The following is a 20,305-nucleotide window of genomic DNA, read 5'->3' as shown; positions in this document are numbered from 1 at the left end:
AGTTCCATAGTTTAACTCTGTGCTGGATGAGCCAATCGGGTGCTCCGCTCCACACAGACCCATCCAGGAAAATTTCAGACATGCTGGGGCATGTGGTCGGTCTGCAGCTCTGCCCCGCCACGCTGGACTCCCTGGGCTACCCCAGCTCACAGGAGCCACATTCCCATGGCGCCTACCAAAACGTAAGAAGGAAACTAGGGTGGGGTTCTCCCGTTAGTCATGTGGGTTTCCTCCAAAGTTTCTTTGGCATACCAGGACAGCTGGCTAGCAATACCCGGCCTTTCCATTGCTTTCCATGCCCGCCTCGTCCGTTTAGCTGCCCATCGCAATGCCTGTACCAGAAACTCATTGGTACATATTTTTCCCTTGGGCAAGAAAACAAGGGAATCCATCTTCCCCCGAAATTTTTGACAGTAGTAATTAGAAATACACTTAGGGCAAGGCGGCCTGCTCCTTCCACTCCTGCCCTGCAGAGCTGTCCAAAAAACAGCAACACCCCACAAGTCATTCTCGGGAGAGATAAGCGATAAACTCATTAAGGTTCTTGAATGTAAACAGATGATAAGAACTGGGGCATTTTAGTTCCTCTACTTGCTTCCTCTGGGCAGCAGCTCTGATTCAGCTAATGCCTTTTTGATTGCTGTGTGTTTTTCGATTTGCAACGCCCGCCTCTCCCGACTTTGACATTCAGAGCGTTGGAAGCCAGGCTGGATTTACGTTTGATGAGGCCCTAAACTACTGAGGGTAATGGGGCCCTTTATATGTCCAGCTGTCCTTTGTCAACAACAAATTGTCGCTGTTTTTTTGTGTTGAATACAGTGGTGCCTTGCAAGACGAAATTAATCCGTTCCGTGAGGCTCTTCGTATAGCGGTTTTTTCGTCTTGCGAAGCAAGCCCATTGACAGCTTAGCGGATTAGCGCTATTAGCGGTTTAGCGGCTTTTAGCGGATCAGCTGATAAGCGGCTTATCAGCGGATCAGCTGATTAGCGGCTTAGGAAAAGGGGGAAAAGGGGGGGGGGAGTCGGGGAAACTCGCAAGACATTTCGTCTTGCGAAGCAAGCCTATAGGGAAATTTGTTTTGCGAAGCGCCTCCAAAACGGAAAACCCTTTCGTCTAGCGGGTTTTCCGTCTTGCGAGGCGTTCGTCTTGTGGGGCACCACTGTATATGCCATATGGTAATTTATGGCCCTAATAGGTATCTAAAGCCATTTGCGCATGTAGGATGTAGGCACCCTAGATATAGAAATGAGCAAACCAGTGATATTTTAATGAGCAGGCTAGCAGGCGGGGCCCATGACTTACATCATAGGAGCCTACACAACACAACAAAACAAAACAAAACAAAAGACTGTTGCTATATGTAAGTTTTATTTTATTTATTTTTTTATCTTATATTTTGGAAATGTACATCCAGGTTTTTCCCCCTTTAATTTTTTTTTTTGGGGGGGGGCAAGAGTGTGGGACCCTAAGCTATAGCTTGTTAGCTTATCCATAAATCTGGCATTGGTTGGAAGTCTCCAGCATCGTCTTAATCAAAAACTGAACAGAGGGCCTTGGGCGCTAGGCAACTCAGAGTCCTTCCCTGCCCCGATCTGAACTGCAGAGGGGATACTAAGGGAGTGTGGCTCAGTGGTAGAGCATCTCCTTGGCATTCGGAGGGTCCTGATTTCACTCTTGAGCATCTTCAATGTGGAGCTAGATGGACCAATGGTCTGAATATGCTCCTGTTCCTTCACTTCTGCACACAGTGCCTAGTTGGACTGGGGAACTCCCTCCCACAAGAGGGAGTGATGACCACCAACTTGCATGGCTTCAAAAGATGATAAGGGAAATCCACGGAGGGCAAGGATATTGATGGCTACTAGGCACGATAGTTGTGCTTTGCCTCCACGGTTGGAGGCAGTCCAATGCAGGTGGCTCCGTGGGTTAAACCACAGAGCCTAGGACTTGCCGATCAGAAGGTTGGCGGTTCAAATCCCCACAATGGGGTGAGCTCCTGTTGCTCAGTCCCAGCTCCTGCCCAACTAGCAGTTCGAAAGCATGCCAAAAGTGCAAGTAGATAAATAGGTACCGCTCCGGCGGGAAGGTAAACAACATTTCCGTGTGCTGCTCTGGTTCGCCAGATGCAGCTTAGTCATGCTGGCCACATGACCCGGAAGCTGTCTGCGGACAAACACCAGCTCACTCGGCCTATAGAGTGAGATGAGCACACAACCCCAGAGTCATCTGCAACTGGACCTAACGGTCAGGGGTACCTTTACCTTTACCTTTACCTTTACCTTTACCTTTACCTTTACCTTTACCTTTACCTTTACCTTTACCTTTACCTTAAGGCAAAATAGCTGTTTTTTGCCTCCACCGTTTGGAGCCAGTCATGCTTCTGAATTATAATTGTTCTTGTTCAGTGGTACCTCAAGTTTTCAAGTCTTTCGGATGCCGAACATTTCAGTTTTCAAACGCCAAAAACCCAGAAGTGATTGCTTCCGTTTTCAAACACTTTTCAGAAGTCAAACGGCTTCCGCTGAGTTTCCTCCCCAAATTTCCCTATTGAAATTGCAGGCCGCCCTTTGCGCCTCAGAAGTCGAACTGTCACTTCCGGAATGGATTACGTTCGACAACCGAGGTACCACCGTATTATTATTTCTATACCACCCTTCATCTGAAGATCAAAGGGTGGTTTACAATATAAAAACACAACAATACATATTGTAGTAAGAAACAAACAGACACAGAGAGAGAGAGAGAGAGACGTAGAGAGGGAGAGAGAGAGTTAGTTAGCCAAAGAATTAGGCAAAGGCCTGATAGAAGCTGGACGTTTTCCATGCCTCCTTGTTGCTGAAAACTACAGGAATGAGAGAGCACTTTTTTTCCCTAAGGTCTCCCTCGGAACGTGGTGGAATCTCCTTCCGGGGGGGGGGGGGGTTAAGCTGAATTTGGATGGCCATCTGTCATGGATGCTTTAGCTGAGATTCCTGCATTGCAGAGGGTTGAACTAGATGAACCTGGGGGTCCCTTCCAATTCTACGATTCCGTGGTTCTATGATTCTGTGCTCTGCGGTTTTCCATTGGCCACCGTGATGCCGGACAAGACAGGCCTTTGGCCTGATCCAGCAGGCTCTTGTTGCGCTCTTCCCCGCATGCGGAAAGCGTTCCAGCTTCAATCCCCATCATCTCCAGGTCGGACACAGAGTGGCTCCATCTGCAACCCTGGAGAGTCGCTGCCAGTCATTCAGTGCTGAGCTGGATGGAGCAGCGGCCTGACTCAGTATGAGGTTGAGGTTCCTGCATTGTGGGCATTGGACTAGATGTCCTCTGGGGTCCCCTCCAATTCTCTGTGATTCTGTCAAGCTGCTTCCTGTGGAGAGCCTCTGGAGATTGCCATCAGCTAAGGCAGGCGTAGGCCACCTGTCACAAAGAAACACACTTTGCTAGAGGATTAACGGACAAGACAGTTAGCATGGTGTTTTGGGCCATGAGTATCGTGAGCCTGTGACTCGGAATATCTCCCTCCTGGCCTCCCTCCTCTTCTTAGAATGCAGATTCAAGCGTGTTTGGAACACAGATCCCCATCCCGGTAGACTCCCGAAAAACTCTCAAAGCTTTTTAACTTTCCCCTCTGAAACGTTTTTTTGCTTTTGGGGACGATGGAGCAAACAATGGCTGCTTATATGTTTAATCGGGAATATATAGCGTCATTAAAAACAAGAAAAGAAAACAGGCCAAAAAACAATGGCCTTGAGAAAACAGCTCCAAGTCTCAGGGACACAGAAGGTCAATTGGGGAGGCAGCTTGGTCCATTAAGAGCAATCTATTCTAATCCGTGGAAAATGTGCTTCATAGCCTCTTAATCTGCCTCAGAACTTGAGTAGCCAGGTCTCTCTCTCTCTCTCTCTCTCTCTCTCTCTCTTGCCTCTAACCTTCCTGAAAATATTCCCACCTCCCTCCTGAAGGGAACCGGGCTTCCGTTGCACGGTTCGGAGGTTTGCTGTGCATTCAAACATATCCTTATTTCCTTGCCGTTCCTATAATGTGTGGGAGAAATTTGTCCTCAACTCACAGTGCCTTCAAATTAATACAAGTGCTCACACCCTGAAAATTGCTGCTTTTGTTGTGTGGGCTGCCGACAGCTCCCTTCTATTAGCACCTCATGGTGTTCCGGATATTTTGCGTCTCGATCTTCACACCCCGGCCTCTTGCATGCAAGGCGTTAGCTGTAGCCTGGATCTTCTAAACGTTATTATTATTATTATTATTATTATTATTATTATTATTATTAACTGTATTTAACAAAATGTGTATGCTGCTTAACTGTACACGAGACCTCCGTGCGGTGTTACAAAGAATGCAAAAACGAAACTGCCGGTTAGAAAACCTATGTTACAGGCAAGCTTATGGAAAAAGCAAAATGAGTAAGACTGGCAGGCAGAAGTGTGCATTCCGAGCTAAAATTGCAGATTAGAATACACACCAGCTTTGCAGGCCACAGGGGAGCAGGGAAGGAAGATACAGGAAGATCATCACCATAGGAGGAATGATGGTGGCTAATGGATTGAGGCTGAATCCTGACAAGACAAAAGTACTGTTTTGGGGGGACAGGGGGCAGGCGGGTGTGGGGGACTCCCTGGTCCTGAATGGGGTAACTGTGCCCCTGAAGGACCAGGTGTGCAGCCTGGGAGTCATTTTGGACTCACAGCTGTCCATTGAGGCGCAGGTTAATTCTGTGTCCAGGGCGGCTATCTACCAACTCCACCTGGGACGCAGGCTGAGACCCTACCTGCCTGCGGACTGTCTTGCCAGAGTGGTGCATGCTCTGGTTATCTCCCGCTTGGACTACTGCAATGCGCTCTATTTGGGGCTACCTTTGAAGGTGACCTGGAAACTACAACTAATCCAGAATGCAGCAGCGAGACTGGTGACTGGGGGCGGCCGCCGAGACCACATAACACCAGTCCTGAGAGATCTGCATTGGCTCCCAGTACGTTTCCGAGCACAATTCAAAGTGTTGGTGTTGACCTTTGAAGCCCTAAACGGCCTCGGTCCTGTATACCTGAAGGAGCGTCTCCACCCCCATCGTTCAGCCTGGACACTGAGGTCCAGCGCCGAGGGCCTTCTGGCGGTTCCCTCATTGCGAGAAGTGAGGTTACAGGGAACCAGACAGAGGGCCTTCTCAGTAGTGGCGTCCTCCCTGTGGAACGCCCTCCTATCAGATGTCAAAGAGATAAACAACTACCTGACATTTAGAAGACATCTGAAAGCAGCCCTGTTCAGGGAAGTTTTTAATGTGTGACATCTTAGTGTATTTTTAATCTTTGTTGGAAGCCGCCCAGAGTGGCTGGGGAAACCCAGCCAGATGGGCAGGGTACAAATAATAAATTATTATTATTATTATTATTATTATTATTATTATTTCCACGCGTAAAAGATACACTTGGCATGTGACTGCTGGGCTCTCCTGTCTTGCATGCCATTGGACCAAACCCATTAATGGTGGCGCATGCACATGGCCAAGGAGAACATTCTTCCAAGATCCCTTGTGCCCAGGCTGCTGTTTCCTAGAAGCGTCCCTTGCAATTATTTTAAGACCTTTTCTCCTCCGCCCCCCTTTCCCCACCCGCGGCCTATTTCTGTCGCCAACCCCGTAATTGTGTGTGTTTTGCTAATGTTAACAGTCTGTTGCCATGAAGAAAGGGGTGTGAGGTCAGCCCCGGAGCACTGAAACCTCACCACATGGAGAGGAACTGCAGAAGTGCCAGGCCTCCCGTTAAAAACACACACATACACGTGGCGTCCTCTGCTTTTTAAGCGGCCGGGAGTAGGAAAATCTACAATTAAAAAAGGCGGTGGGGGGGAGAGCAGGGAGGAGAGAAGGATGGTTTATTTTTGTGTCTGTGGGTTAAAGCCTCAGCGCCTAGGGCTTGCCGATCGAAAGGTCGGCGGTTCGAATCCCTGCGGCGGGGTGCGCTCCCGCTGCTCGGTCCCAGCGCCTGCCAAGCTAGCAGTTCGAAAGCACCTCCGGGTGCAAGTAGATAAATAGGGACCGCTTACCAGCGGGAAGGTAAACGGCGTTTCCGTGTGCGGCTCTTGCTCGCCAGATGCAGCTTTGTCACGCTGGCCACGTGACCCGGAAGTGTCTCCGGACAGCGCTGGCCCCTGGCCTCTTAAGTGAGATGGGCGTACAACCCCAGAGTCTGTCAAGACTGGCCCGTACGGGCAGGGGTACCTTTACCTTTTTTTAAGTTAGGGTTTTCCCCTGAAGTCAACTCTCTTACTTTCTGTCCGTTAACGTCATGGAACGTGGGGGAGCCCCGTTTGGCTCCCATCTGACAAGGGACTCTGAGAATTATTTTTATAATGGTTATTATATTTCTGCCCTTCCCCTTTCCCCCTGTCTAGGTGGCTCAAGGTGCCTTGCGCAAATAAAACAGAAGCCAAAAGCATAGCAGAGACAGTCATTAAGGTGTGAAGAAACACTATTGGAATTAAAATAACATTAAAAGATCCACCCAAAAAAAAAACCACAGCGACAATAATGATAATTGAAAACAGCAGAGTGCCAAAACAGTCCGTTCTCAAAAGCCTGTTGGTACAAGGTCTTCTTCGCCTGTCAGTAAGAAGGACAACAAAGAAGGAGCAAGTCTAGCTTCTCTATGATTTTCAAAGTTGGAGCAGCCACCAAGAAGGCCCTGTCCCACATCCCCATCAAGAGTGCCTGTGACGGTAGTGGGCCTGAGATAAGGGCCTCCTTCGAAGATCTCAAAGCCCGGGCAGATTCAGATGAGGGAATAATGTTTTTCAGGCAGTCTGGGGACAGCAGCATCCTCAAGGCCTTCCTTGGGTGACCATAAAGTCTCTTGATCCCACCACTAGGGCCAGATTTAGGTTTGATGCAGCCCTAAGCTACTGAAGGTAATGGGCCCTTTATATGTCCAGCTGTCCTTTGTCAACAACAAATTGTTGCTTTTTTTGTGTGTTGAATATATTCTATATGGTAATTTATGGACCTAGTAGGTATCTAAAGCCATTTGCACATAACAAAATATGTATTTTATCAAAGGAATTGTTGAACTGAAATACAATTAAGAAGAAGTATATTAATAGTGAAATAATTATTAAGCTCTAACTTAAAATGATTTTTTTTTATTCATAAGAAACTTAATAATGCAAACACATTGGCATTTGGCAATAACAAAGCCACTCCCGACATAAGGAGGCGGGGTTGCGGGCTCACGCCCCACTTACATCCTCGCGGGGCTGGCTGCAGCCCACGGGACTTGGGGAATCCCAGGATTCATTATTATTCATCATTCACCATGCCAGCCTATCGGCTGGTGGCGGGGGCGGGCTTAGAAAGGTTCCTTTAAGGTCGGGGCAGCCCGTGCTCGCCCCTTTCTTTTCTTTCAGCCAGCTGCGGTTTCCCACCCACCCACCCTCTAGGTTGTCATTTGGACTTTGCTATGGGCTTCGACAGGGACGCAGGTGGCGCTGTGGGTTAAAGCCTCAGCGCCTAGGGCTTGCCGATCGAAAGGTCGGCGGTTCGAATCCCTGCGGCGGGGTGCGCTCCCGCTGCTCGGTCCCAGCTCCTGCCAACCTAGAAGTTCGAAAGCACCTCCGGGTGCAAGTAGATAAATAGGGACCGCTTACCAGCGGGAAGGTAAACGGCGTTTCCGTGTGCGGCTCTGGCTCTGGCTCTGGCTCTGGCCAGAGCAGCAATGTCACGCTGGCCACATGACCCGGAAGTGTCTCCGGACAGCGCTGGCCCCTGGCCTCTTAAGTGAGATGGGCGCACAACCCCAGAGTCTGTCAAGACTGGCCCGTACGGGCAGGGGTACCTTTACCTTTACCTTTTATGGGCTTTGACTGGTCGCCACAAGGGGCCTGGTAGGAGTTTTTCCACTTGGCTAATTGGCAATATTTGGGAAGCCACTTGGTTTTTTCGCCTACCTCGTAGCAAAACCTCACAACACCTTTGGTTTGGGTGGTTAGGCATTGGCATTGGTATTATTATGCAAATGAGTTGGGGGGGAGCAACGCCATCACCTCCCCCAAAATGTTGAAGGGTAGTTCGATAAAGGACTCCGTGGGGCGTCGCCTCGTCCGAAACCTATGGAGGCTAGGGCCTAAAGCGCGCTCCCGAGCGGTAACCCCTCAGGGAGTGCCTAGGGATGTGCATCTCGGGGGCTCCCCCTGTTGGTGCTTAACCCTTCTTGGTTCTATGCCGGTTAGTCTGATAGGGCCAATGCCTAAAGCCAATACCGCTCTTACCTGTAATCAATAAAGTTGTGGCCATTTTTCGCCCATTAACCTAAATTCTGGAGTCCGGTGTCTTTATTTATTCCATCTGTGGGAGGGGGCGGGAATCGTCACGCAAAAGTTCTTTTAGAAATACAGTTTACAAAGACTCATAATCTAGTCTCTAAAAATTTGCTATAACATGAAATAATAACACTGGGCAACAATTTTTTACTTTTTGAATGTTGTCTAGATTTCTACAATTGATTTAGGGTATTTTTGCACTGCTGAATCAAGAAATGGCATCCGTTTCTCTCCATCAGGTCAGGTTTTTGTGCTATGTTGATTTGAAAAAAATCAGATCTTGTGACAAAATCGATTACATTTTTGTGGCATTATCAGCTGATTTTTGTCAACACATATCATCCTAAATATGTTTTTAAGAGAAAAAAAATGTTTTTCCAACAACATATATTGATTACCTGATAGAAACATCGATTACTGTAAACTGAATGGTGGGCATTGATAAAGGTAAGTACACGTAAATTGCATGTTGCTTCACCATTTTTCAAACTTCAGGGCTTGAACTTCTGTTTCTTGGAACTCCTGGAATGCTCAGTGGCAGGGAGGTCTCTCTTCAGAGTCCAACAGTAGTCAGCCATCATGACTGCATCCCAGCGACCCTGATACCTGGTCTCCATCTCTTTCATGTCCTGATGGAATCTCTCCCCCTGCTCGTCACTCATTGAACCCAGGTTCTCAGGAAACCGGTCCATATGTGAAAATAGGTAGTGCATCTTGACGCTCATGTTGCAGCCCAGGTTTCTGAAAGCAGTCAGCATGTTGTTGACAAGTTCTGCGTAGTTTCTGGCCTTATTGTTGCCAAGAAAGTTCTTCACTACCAGAACAAATGCCTTCCATGCTTCCAGTGTCACTTCGTTCATTGAGTTTCCGAACTCTAGATCTCTGATGAGCTGATGGATCTGAGGACCGTCAAAGATGCCAGCTTTCAACTTCTCCATGGTCAATCCTGGAAAAGCCTGGCACAAGTAAGTGAAGCAGTCACCATCCTTGTCCAGAGCCTTGGTGAACTGCTTGATTAAGCCGAGCTTGATGTGCAGCGGTGGGAAGAGTATTCTGTCTCTGTCCACCAGAGGGTCGTTGATGACGTTCCTTTTTCTGCAAGGCATGCACATGCACAGGAAACATGGGTACTTGGTGAAGCCAGACTGTTGTCCCAACGAAAAGTTCACCATCTTCAGGTCAACACAAATAAACCACTTATGCTGATCATAACCAATTTTCTCCAGCACATACTTCACCGCTTCATAGTTCTCCTTCAGTGTACTCGAGTGAGCCAGGGGTATAGAGGCAAACTGGTTGCCGTTGTGTAGCAGAACACATTTCAGTGATTGCTTGCTGCTGTCAATGAACAGTCTCCAATCTTGGGGTTCGTACTGTGGCACTCCAAGCTTGAGCAGAAGCTGCGCAATATCTACACAGTACACCAAGTCCTTCTCTTCCGAGAAAAAACAGAGGTACTCTTGATGCCTGCTGCGGAAGAAGCTGATGTGAGCACTGTCAGAGAGGAGGTTTTTTTACTTCAATCTGGATGCTAACAGTTTGGCAGAGTCCTTTGACAAGCTGAGGTCGCAAACTAGATCATTCAACTCCTTTTAGGAAAATGGATGTGGAGCATCATCTTCAAGAACCACTTCTTCTTCTTCATGTCCTTCAACACTGGAGGCATCTTCGTCACTAAGGAGGTTCTCCAAAGATAGGCACTGGAATTTCATCACAATGAGCTACAGGATGACATGCTGATTGAAGATCAGGATACTTCAGGCTGCTCCAGTTCTTTCTGTTGATCCCAGTCACATCAACAGCGCAGAAGTAGCAGTCAGTGACATGGTTTGTTGGCTCCCTCCAAACCATGGGAATTCCAAAGTTCAGACTCCTCTTGCCATTGGTCCACCCATAAGTCATAAGTCATAAGTTGGCGCATGCGCGGGTGGAGTTTCCTATACACTTCGTGGGGTGGCTGCCCCATTAACTTAGTTTTGATCCCCCCAACTTTATGCTTTGCCACACCAATTTATAGAAGATTTCGAGGTTTTATGACTTCAAACTGATCCCTTTTCGACATAATCACCCAGAACTATCGGGCCTGAATACTTCTTGTCATTAAAATAATCATTTCCAATCAAAAAAATTATTTGACATGGCATTTTACCCCCACCAACTTCTTCTAAAATACTCCACACAAGCGTACATGTGAACAAAAACGTAAAAAAATGACATGTGGCCATAGCTCAAAAACTTGACCTGATTGAGCAAAACCAATGTGATTTTTGGATTCAGTGCATCAGATTCGTCCTAAATCAACTGAAAAAATGCAGACAACAAATTTGTTGTTGACCAGTGTAATAGGTGTAAATATATGATGCAAACTACAGTGGTACCTCAGGTTAAGTACTTAATTCGTTCCGGAGGTCTGTTCTTAACCTGAAACTGTTCTTAACCTGAGGTACCACTTTAGCTAATGGGGCCTCCCGCTGCCGCTGCACAATTTCTGTTCTCATCCTGAAGCAAAGTTCTTAACCCGAGGTACTATTTCGGGGTTAGCGGAGTCTGTAACCTGAAGCATCTGTAACCCGAGGTACCACTGTATTTTGCCCGGATTTGGGGCAGCGGGAGGGCAAAGCAATGGACCCAACTCCCGTGTTGTTCACGCTTGGCCTGTCTTGATAAGTTGCCTGGTTGTCTCCTCACCAAGTTATGTGTACCTAATGGAGACTACCCAGGGGATTTCAGTAGAACCCAGGCTTAGCTGTCCGTCTCCATCCCATGTCCTTGATGGCTTCCTCACTCTCAGAAATGATGTGAAGCGCAGATGTCACTCCTCTGCGGGCCTCTTAGGTACAACTCAAGATTCCCAGACCGTTTGCACCCAAGGATGGAATTAGAAACTTCCTCCTATTGTCCGGACTCAACATCCCACGGCCCCTAATTGACGCAGGTTGCACCGGTCAGTTGTTTCTAGCAAAGGTTTGGGGTTTCCAGCGTGCGATTGTTCCCTCAGCGAAAAACCGTGGCCAGTAGCCAAAGATGGTTCTTTCTGAAGCCCCATGAAAGTGTGCAGTGATATTTTCCCTTTGACTGCTCATTATTTCACATTCAGCTTTGTCAGTTCAGCTCTGAAAAGAGTTCCGGCCATTAATGTAGCTAAAATAATAATAATAATATAATATTTTATAAGTTATCGTCTTTTAAAAATTTAAACATGCTCTTTGAATGCCCTTCCCATGGTAAAGGCTCTTTTTAATTTTTTTAGTACTCATTGTAACTTCCTCAATACTTTCTAAGGATACTCATGTAGACAATGGAAAGATATTGTGGCCTTATTCTTCGAAGAAAGTCTTTTATTTAGAAAGATAGAGGAGGCCTATGGATTCTAGCATTTGACTTTGGGGGAGGATTTTCAGGTTCAGCCCTTCTTAAATCACCCAGATTCCTCCAGAGTCTTGACTTAATGATTGCATATATATATATATCAAAAGGGTTTAAGGCAGCCTAGTCCTCTGCAGATGTTTTGGATTCTGTGCTGGTTGGGGCTGAAGGGAGTTGAAATCCACACATCTGGAGGGTAAGACATTGGCTAAGGCTGGTTTAAAGTGTGCAGCAGCAGTGCAAAATGCACTTGGGTTGAACGGTGCACACTTATAATAGGACTTTGCACGCCCATGGCAGAATTTGAGAGCCATCTCACAGAATGTCACAGAACCCGGCCCAGTCTCCAAAATAGTGGACTAGCCAGGTAGGCAACCTACCGTATTTTTCACTCCATAGGACACAATTTTTCCCTCCTAAAAAGTAAGGGGAAATGTGTGTGCGTCTTATGGAGCGAATGCAGGCGGGAGGCTCTGCTCAGCACTCCCTTTAAAGTGCCATGTGGAGCATGTTGGGGGCTTTTCCCCGAGGAGGAAGGACAGCCTGTCAGTCCCTTCTCCCTCCTCAAAGAAAAGCCCCCAAGAGCCGCAAACACGCTCCATGCGGCTCGTGAAAGGGAACGCTGAGCAGAGCCTGGGATGAATACAGGCTCTGCTCAGCGCTCCCTTTAAAGAATATTTCTTTTCTTGCATTCCCCCTCTAAAAACTAAGGTGCATCTTATGGTCAGGTGCATCTTGTAGAGTGAAAAATACAGTAAGGCCCATGGGCCACAAGCATCCCACGGGGGTCTTTAACCGGCCCATGAGCTGCCCCCAAACTGAGCCACCCTCTCAGCAAGTCCCTGCATGCTGTGCTAAAGCAGCACAGCGCGGCGTGGGGACTTGCTTCCACGGTGCCGGAAATCACGTCTGCGCATGCTCAGACACCAAAAATCGCATCTGCGCAGACGCAGGAAATCGTGGCTATGTACACTCATGCACAAGCACGATCCGGCCCATGGAGGGATCTCTGCTGGAGTGAACCGGCCCAAGCGAGGTAGACCTTGCTGACCCCTGGACTAGACCCATTTTTATGATGTGTTTTTGATGTGCCCTTTTGGTGGGAACTTCAGTCAATCTAACTTTGCTGCCTTCATTTTTATCATCCCACCTTAGAGTACGTGGAGATTTTGACGTGATCACAAACCGGCTGATTGGCGCACACGGGTACTGTACGCAGGTAAATATGGCAAAGGCTTCTGAGACGGGGCCGAACTATATTTATCAGGGGGTGAATTTTGTGAGCGGGTGCCATGGTTTGGTTGGACGCAGAGAAATGGTGGGAGGAACCAGCTGGGGGGATGCCAAAGGGAAAAAGCTCAGAGCTGGGGGGTTGGTGGTGGGACGACGATGAGGGTCAGAGGGAAAAGACTAGGAGGAGCAGGAGGTCTCAGAAGCTGAAGAGGTAACAGGGCTTAGTGAGCAGGGAGAATCTGTGGCAGAGAGCAGCCCACAATCCGAGGCAGAAGCTGAAGCAGGAGAGGAGAGGACGTCAAGAGGCAGGGATGAGTCAGGCTGCTGAAAAAGCAAGGGGGTCTCCTCACCCTTCTGCAACAAGCTCCCTTGCAGGACCAGGAGAGGCATGAAAAGGGCAGAGGAGAGGTTGGTTGCACACAGGCACAGTCTCTGATTTCTTGGGGAAAGCCTTGGAGAGAAGGGGACGTAGACAGCTGTGGGGAGGTGGGGATTTTCAGTCCCAGCAACTGATTTCTGAGGGTGAGCTGCTGTGCTCATTAAGGCCTGACCAAGTCTCTGAAAATCCTGTTTTTGCTAATAAAGAACTAACTCCAACTTTGAACTGGAGCAGCCCTCCCCCCAGAGTTCCATCTCTCTGCCCTCTCCCAGATCAGCCCCTGCCCTTGCAGACAGAGAGAACCTTTTCCAAGGGATCAGGAGGAAAGTTGGGTCCAGCAGAATTAATCCTAGAACAGGGGTCGGCAACCTAAGGCCCATGGGTCACAAGCGGTCCATGGGGGTCACTTAACCAACCCATGGACCCCCGCTGCCCACTCAGGGATCCCCGTCACCCGCTCGGTTGGCTCCCATGCACCATGCTAAACTGGCACGGAGCAGAGCGGGGACCGCCTTCCGCAACACTGGCCAGCTTCCCATTGGCTGCAGGAAGCTCTTGCAGCCAATGCGAAGCTGTGCATGCCTCCTCTGCGCCGGAAGGAGCACCGGAAATAGTGTTTGTGCATGCGTGCGTGTGCACACACACTCCAGCCCACCGCGGCGTCTGCGGGACCGTGAACCGGCGCAAGCCACAAAAACTTTGCCGACCCCTGTTCTAGGATTAATTTTGCTGGACCCAACTTTCCTCCAGATCCCTTGGAAAAGTTTCTCTCTGTCTGCAGGGGGAGGGGCTGATCTGGGAGAGGGCAGAGAAATGGAACTATGGGGGGAGGGCTGCCCATGGCACCCACTGCCAAATAACCAGCTGGCAGTAAATCACACCGTTCAAAGTTGGAGTAAGTTCTTTATTAGCAAAAACAGGATTTTGAGAGACTTGGCTGAGTGTCAGGCCTTAATGAGCACAGCAGCTCATCCTCAGGAATCAGTTGCTGGGACTGAAAATCCCCACCTCTCCACAGCTGTTGAAGTCCCCTACTCTCCAAGGCTTTCCTGAAGAAATTGGAGACTGTGCCCATGTGCAACCAACCTCTCCCCTGCCCTTTTCATGCCTCTTCTGGTCCTGCAAGGGAGCTTGTTGCAGAAGAGGAGACCCCCTTGCTTCTTCCTAGAACATGAGCACCAGCTCTTCCTACCAGACCAGTGTCTGTTCCAAGAGCCCCTTTTTCTTCTGCGGTTACCAGGAACTAGTCAACCTTCTCCTGACTGGCCAAGCCGTGTCCAATGTTTTCAACGACGTGATGGAGCTGGACTCTGGGAACGGCAACGTCACCCTCTTGAAAGGCGTCTCTGGCCGCAGCGACATCGGCGTCCTGTCCCTCTTTGAGCACTACAACATCTGTCAGGTACGTACCAAATTCCAAGGGCCTCCAACACTGATGAAACTGGCCTTTTCCCTGTCCAGAAAGGCCGTCTTTGATTTACTTGTATCTAGTTCAGGAGGAGAACCCTCTTTGAACCACAGGGTGTCATGAATTCTTCGCGGCGCTTTTTAGCAAAACGCTCAGAGTCCCAGGTTTCTTTTCAGTGCAGTCTTTTTAATGTGAGCTATATACAAGTATTTACAAAAACAGTCCATACAGAGTACCTGCTCCTTAAGGCAAACGAATACTCAGCACCACCACACCACAGCACAATTACACCACAATTACTGTTGAGCAGGCTTTCCTTTTTAAAACAAGTGATAGCCAATCACATTAATCACACTCCTGCTGAGTCACTCTGAGCCAGCACTTCACAGAGTATTGCATCAGCCTGTTGAAGCCTGCAGACTTACTCAGTATCCTGCAAATCCCAACACAGGGTACACTGTTTTCCAACCTGACATCTGTGCAAAATTGGGGTGTGGCAGTGTTCCTTTACTTCTCTGTTGTTCTTACTCCTCCTGCATTCCAGGATAATAAGGTGAATTTCTGTAATCAGCCCCATGGGAATATAGGAGCATATGGAGCTGCCTTCTACTGAATCATCTCATTATCCCTCTGTTGTTGTTTAGTCGTTTAGTCGTGTCCGACTCTTCGTGACCCCCATGAACCAGAGCACGCCAGGCACTCCTGTCTTCCACTCCCTCCCGCAGTTTGGTCAAACTCAAGCTGATAGCTTCGAGAACACTGTCCAACCATCTCGTCCTCTGTCGTCCCCTTCTCCTTGTGCCCTCCATCTTTCCCAACATCAGGGTCTTTTCCAGGGAGTCTTCTCTTCTCATGAGGTGGCCAAAATACTGGAGCCTCAGCTTCAGGAATTAGCCCTCTAGCTTTCTTCAAAAATGTTTGCAGAGGTGGCTAGAGCTTGACCAACTATGTAAAGAGACTTGAAGGAAGCAGCCCCCTCCCTGCCTGGTGGGATTTTGTGGGTGGGTGGGTGGAGAGAGATGTATTCTACAACATGTCCATGACGCTTACTTCACCGAACCTTTATTAGGCATTACAAATAAAGACAATCCTAAAAACATCCATGTATAATTTTTTAAAATATATATACAAATAAACAGCCATGTAAATAATAATAATAATAATAATAATAATAATAATAATAATAATAATAATAATAATAAAATAATAATCCTTGTAAGTCTTTTCATTGGAGTTTCTTCCCACTAGATAGTGCCATTCACCACTCTTGAGAAACCATTGATAAAAGCGCAGCCATCCTTGCAGTTAAAGGTAAAGGGACCCCTGACCATTAGGTCCAGTCGTGGCCGACTCTGGGGTTGCGGCGCTCATCTCGCTTTATTGGCCGAGGGAGCCGGTGTACAGCTTCCGGTCATGTGGCCAGCATGACTAAGCTGCTTCTACTTGCACTTTGATGTGCTTTCGAACTGCTAGGTTGGCAGGAGCTGGGACCGAACAACGGCAGCTCACCCCGTCGTGGGGATTCAAACTGCCGACCTTCTGATCGGCAAGCCCAAGGCTCAGTGGTTTACAGCACAGCTCCACCCGCATCCCTAAGGGAAGTCATAGTACCGCTCTATTCTGCCTGTGTCAGACCACACCTGGAATACTGTGTCCAGTTCTGGGCATGGCAGTTTAAGGATATTGATAGAGGAGGGCAACCAGGATGGTAAAGGGTCTAGAAACCAAGCCTTATGAGGAACGGTTGAGGGAGTTCGGCATGATTAGCCTGGAAAAGAGGGGATGGAGGGGAGATAGGAGAGCCATCTTCAAGTATCTCAAGGGCTGTCCCATGGAAGATGGAGCAAGCTTGTTTTCTCCTGCTCCGGAGTCTAGGACCCGAACCAATGGATTCAAGTTATAAGACAGGAGATTCCAACAAAACCTCAAGAAGAACTTTCTGATAGTAAGAGCTGCTTGACAGTCATGCTGGGGATTGAACCTGCGACCTTCTGCATGCAAGGCTGACAGATGCTCTATCACTGAGCTACAGCCTTTCCCCTGTTGACAAAAAGCCCAACCGTGCTTGGAAAGTGATAGGTTCCCCAGCCCTGCATTTATCCTTGAACACGTGTCTCTCCCCCTGCTGCTTTTCTATTCCTGGTTTTAGTTAAAAAGGTAAAGTTACCCCTGCCCATACGGGCCAGTCGTGACCGACTCTAGGGTTGTGCGCTCATCTCACTTAAGAGGCTGGGAGCCAGCGCTGTCCGAAGACACTTCCGGGTCACGTGGCCAGCGTGACAAAGCTGCAACTGGCGAGCCAGCACCAGCGCCGCACACGGAAACGCCGTTTACCTTCCCGCTATAAAGCGGTACCTATTTATCTACTTGCACTTAGGGGTGCTTTCGAACTGCTAGGTGGGCAGGAGCTGGGACCGAACGACAGGAGCTCACCCCGCCGCAGGGATTCGAACCGCTGACCTTACGATCAGCAAGTCCTAGGCACTGAGGTTTTACCCACTGAGTCCTAGGCACTGAGGTTTCAGTTACTGCAAGTTAATTCAGTGCTGACTGAGCCCATTTGCTGACATTTCGGGCAGGAGAATTAAGTGTGTGTGTGTGCGATTGCAAAGGTTTGGGTTCAGCTTGGTTTCTGGTCATGCCAGCTTGCTTAAAGGAGTATTACGATCCTCTCTCTTGTTTACACACCAGCGGTTGAGAGGAGACAGCACGCCCGCTCTCCCCCAGCCTGCTTTAGAACTGAGCCGAGGAAGAATTAAACCCACTAGAATTTCATTTGCCTTTCTCTGCTTCCCTCGTGCGTCTGGAGACTTAATCCTTCCAACACACAGTGGTGGGGCACATGTTCTCAATAATTGTATATGTACACATATACCCAGCCTCTTTGCATCAGGAGTTTCACTTAAGGCAAAAAATGGGCATGCCCTTTTGCAGGGATTTCTGCAATTGATTAAGTTGCTCGCCGGGAGCCCAATTTCCCCCAGACGCCGTATGTTAATCAAATGCTAGAATCCCTTTAGAGTACAGGGCGAAATGTGGGATATTTACTTATTTATGGCATGTATTACTTAGGCTTCTCAGATGCCTCGTGAAAAAGCTCTCTGGGCATCACGCACGTCAGTGAGAAATGTGACCAATTAGACTGTGCTCTAAGCAAGATAAAATAAAAAGTGACAATAAACCTCAAGAATCCAACACAGGCTAAAACCGACCAATGTGAAACCCATCAGAAATCAACCATACCAGAGAGGGAGACAGAGAAATCTAGGCCACCTTTGCACCAGTCCAGGGAAGGTTGGAGTGTCGCTCGCCCTAATCCTGCCTGCCTCCCGTCAGGACAGAACCGCCGCACAAAATGGTTGTTGACTGTACTCTGTTTCCAACTGGTGTCTTTCCCATCACTTCCTGATGGAATCCTGGAACTTCCCAGACCACAGACATTTTGGTTTTCATTTTTTGGACCCACGTTCATGTTTTCTAGGCAATAACATGGGGGAAGCTTTGGAGAACAACTAATACAGCGAAATGATCTGTGGATGGCCCAGTATGAATCTGCCATTGGTTCAAATCCCTGCAACGGGGTGAGCTCCCGTTGTTCGGTCCCAGCTCCTGCCAACCTAGCAGTTCAAAAGCACGTCAAAAAGTGCAAGTAGATAAATAGGTACCACTCTGGCGGGAAGGTAAACGGCATTTCCGTGCGCTGCTCTGGTTTCACCAGAAGCGGCTTAGTCATGCTGGCCACATAACCTGGAAAAACTGTCTGCAGACAAACATCAGCTCCCTCAGCCTGTAAAGCGAGATGGGCACCACAACCCCAGAGTCGTCTGCGACTAGACTTAACTGTCAGGGGTCCTTTACCTTTACACATCATGTTCATAACATTTTCTTTTAATGCACCGCATGCTGTAAATTTCATGGTGCATGCTCATTCTGCACGGCTGAGCCGTTTGGCACAGCGCTAAGTGGATGCAGCAGGTCTCGGATAAAATGAAGCCACTTTTTTCTAGAATGGCAATATGCCTCTATTCTCAGCAGCCAGGTTGAGAAAATAAATGCACTGTCTAATGAACACACACAGAGAGATACTCCCTTTCCCTCTGACAGATGCTTTGGCCACATAACCCAGAAAAACTGTCTGTGGAGGTAGATAAACACCAGCTCCCTTCGCCAAGTAAAGGAAGATGAGCGCTGCAACCCAAGTCGTTCTTTACCTTTTTTATGACTTCCCTTGATTGGGACATTCTATTTCTGTTAGTGCAGCCCAGAGTAGCACTAGCTATTTTTTGCTGCTGCATCACACAGTTGATTGACCTCCCTGTCAAGATCTGAGCTTGTTATATTTATTCTGAACCTCTCGATTCTTTCCATCCTCTCTCCTCTCTTCATTGCCTTTCATGTTCTCAATTCCTAGTCAAATCTGCAAGTGATCATAGAACAGCCTGATCTTTGTGTTTATTTTCAGACGTGACCTGTCCATATGGGAATGTACTTGATTAATGACAAATCCTTCAGCCTCCTGGAGGAAGCTCATGTCCAGCTTACAGGTTTTCTGTGGGACTCTACTTGGCCGCTGTGAGAACAGGCCTGATCTAACAGGACTCTGCCCAAGTGTGTGTGTGTGTGTTTATGGATTAATAGAATTCCAGGGCTGGCGATGCCCTACAAATTGTTGTTGTTGTTGTTTAGTCGTGCTTAGTCATGTCTGACTCTTCGTGACCCCATGGACCAGAGCACGCCAGGCACTCCTGTCTTCCACGGCCACCTGCAGTTTGGTCAAACTCATGCTGGTAGCTTTGAGAACACTGTCCAACCATCTCGTCCTCTGTTGTCCCTTTCTCCTTGTGCCCTCCATCTTTCCCAACATCAGGGTCTTTTCCAGGGAGTCTTCTCTTCTCATGAGGTGGCCAAAGCATTGGAGCCTCAGCTTCAGGATCTGTCCTTCCAGTGAGCACTCAGGGCTGATTTCCTTCAGAATGGATATGTTTGATCTTCTTGCAGTCCATGGGGCTCTCAAGAGTCTCCTCCATCACCAGAATTCAAAAGCATCCATTCTTTGGCGATCAGCCTTCTTTATGGTCCAGCTCTCACTTCCATACATCTCTACTGGGAAAACTATAGCTTTAACTATACGGACCTTTGTTGGCAAGGTGATGTCTCTGCTTTTTAAGGTGCTGTCTAGCAGCCCTACAAGTAATTTCATTTAATGCCAATGATGGATGATATCGGAGACTGGCAAGACACTGGTGGGTGTGCAGCAAGGAAGCGGTGCTGGAGTCTGACTCGGGAGAGGGGCCCAGTGATTTGTGGGGACCTGTACCAGCCAGGAGGCAAGACCTGGATGTTGGGGGGGATGCTTCAGAGCTGGAGGGTGGAGCACAGGATGGGTTGGAGGAAGAGGCAGGTCAGGCAGGTCAAGGGCCAGGTGCATCTCCACTCTCTCCTGCACTACCCTCTCCCAGAACCAGGAGCGGATTGAAGAGGGATGAGCAGAGGCAGCTTCTATACAGGCGTAGTCTCTGTGTGCATGCAGCCCCATTGGGCGAAGGTACATAAATTGGTGGAGGGGGGGTCCTCGGTCCTCTGTTGCTGCAACTGCTCCATAGTA

The 20,305-nt window shown here is 48.4% G+C and overlaps 1 protein-coding gene across 1 annotated transcript in view; it reads left to right on the top strand.

Moving 5' to 3' along the window:
• Positions 1-20,305, top strand: part of MINDY4 (MINDY lysine 48 deubiquitinase 4) — a 101,808-nt gene that overhangs the window by 57,511 nt on the left and 23,992 nt on the right. The window contains exons 14-15 of the mRNA XM_079946725.1: positions 12,836-12,899; positions 14,533-14,694. Of these exons, the coding sequence (XP_079802851.1) occupies positions 12,836-12,899; positions 14,533-14,694 (226 nt within the window). The remainder of the gene's footprint in view (positions 1-12,835; positions 12,900-14,532; positions 14,695-20,305) is intronic.

The sequence above is a fragment of the Podarcis cretensis genome (assembly GCF_951804945.1).
Source record: "Podarcis cretensis genome assembly, chromosome: 12".
Classification (NCBI taxonomy): domain Eukaryota; kingdom Metazoa; phylum Chordata; class Lepidosauria; order Squamata; family Lacertidae; genus Podarcis; species Podarcis cretensis.
Note: the sequence above shows the minus strand (reverse complement) of the source record. Positions and strands in the feature narration are given on the sequence as shown.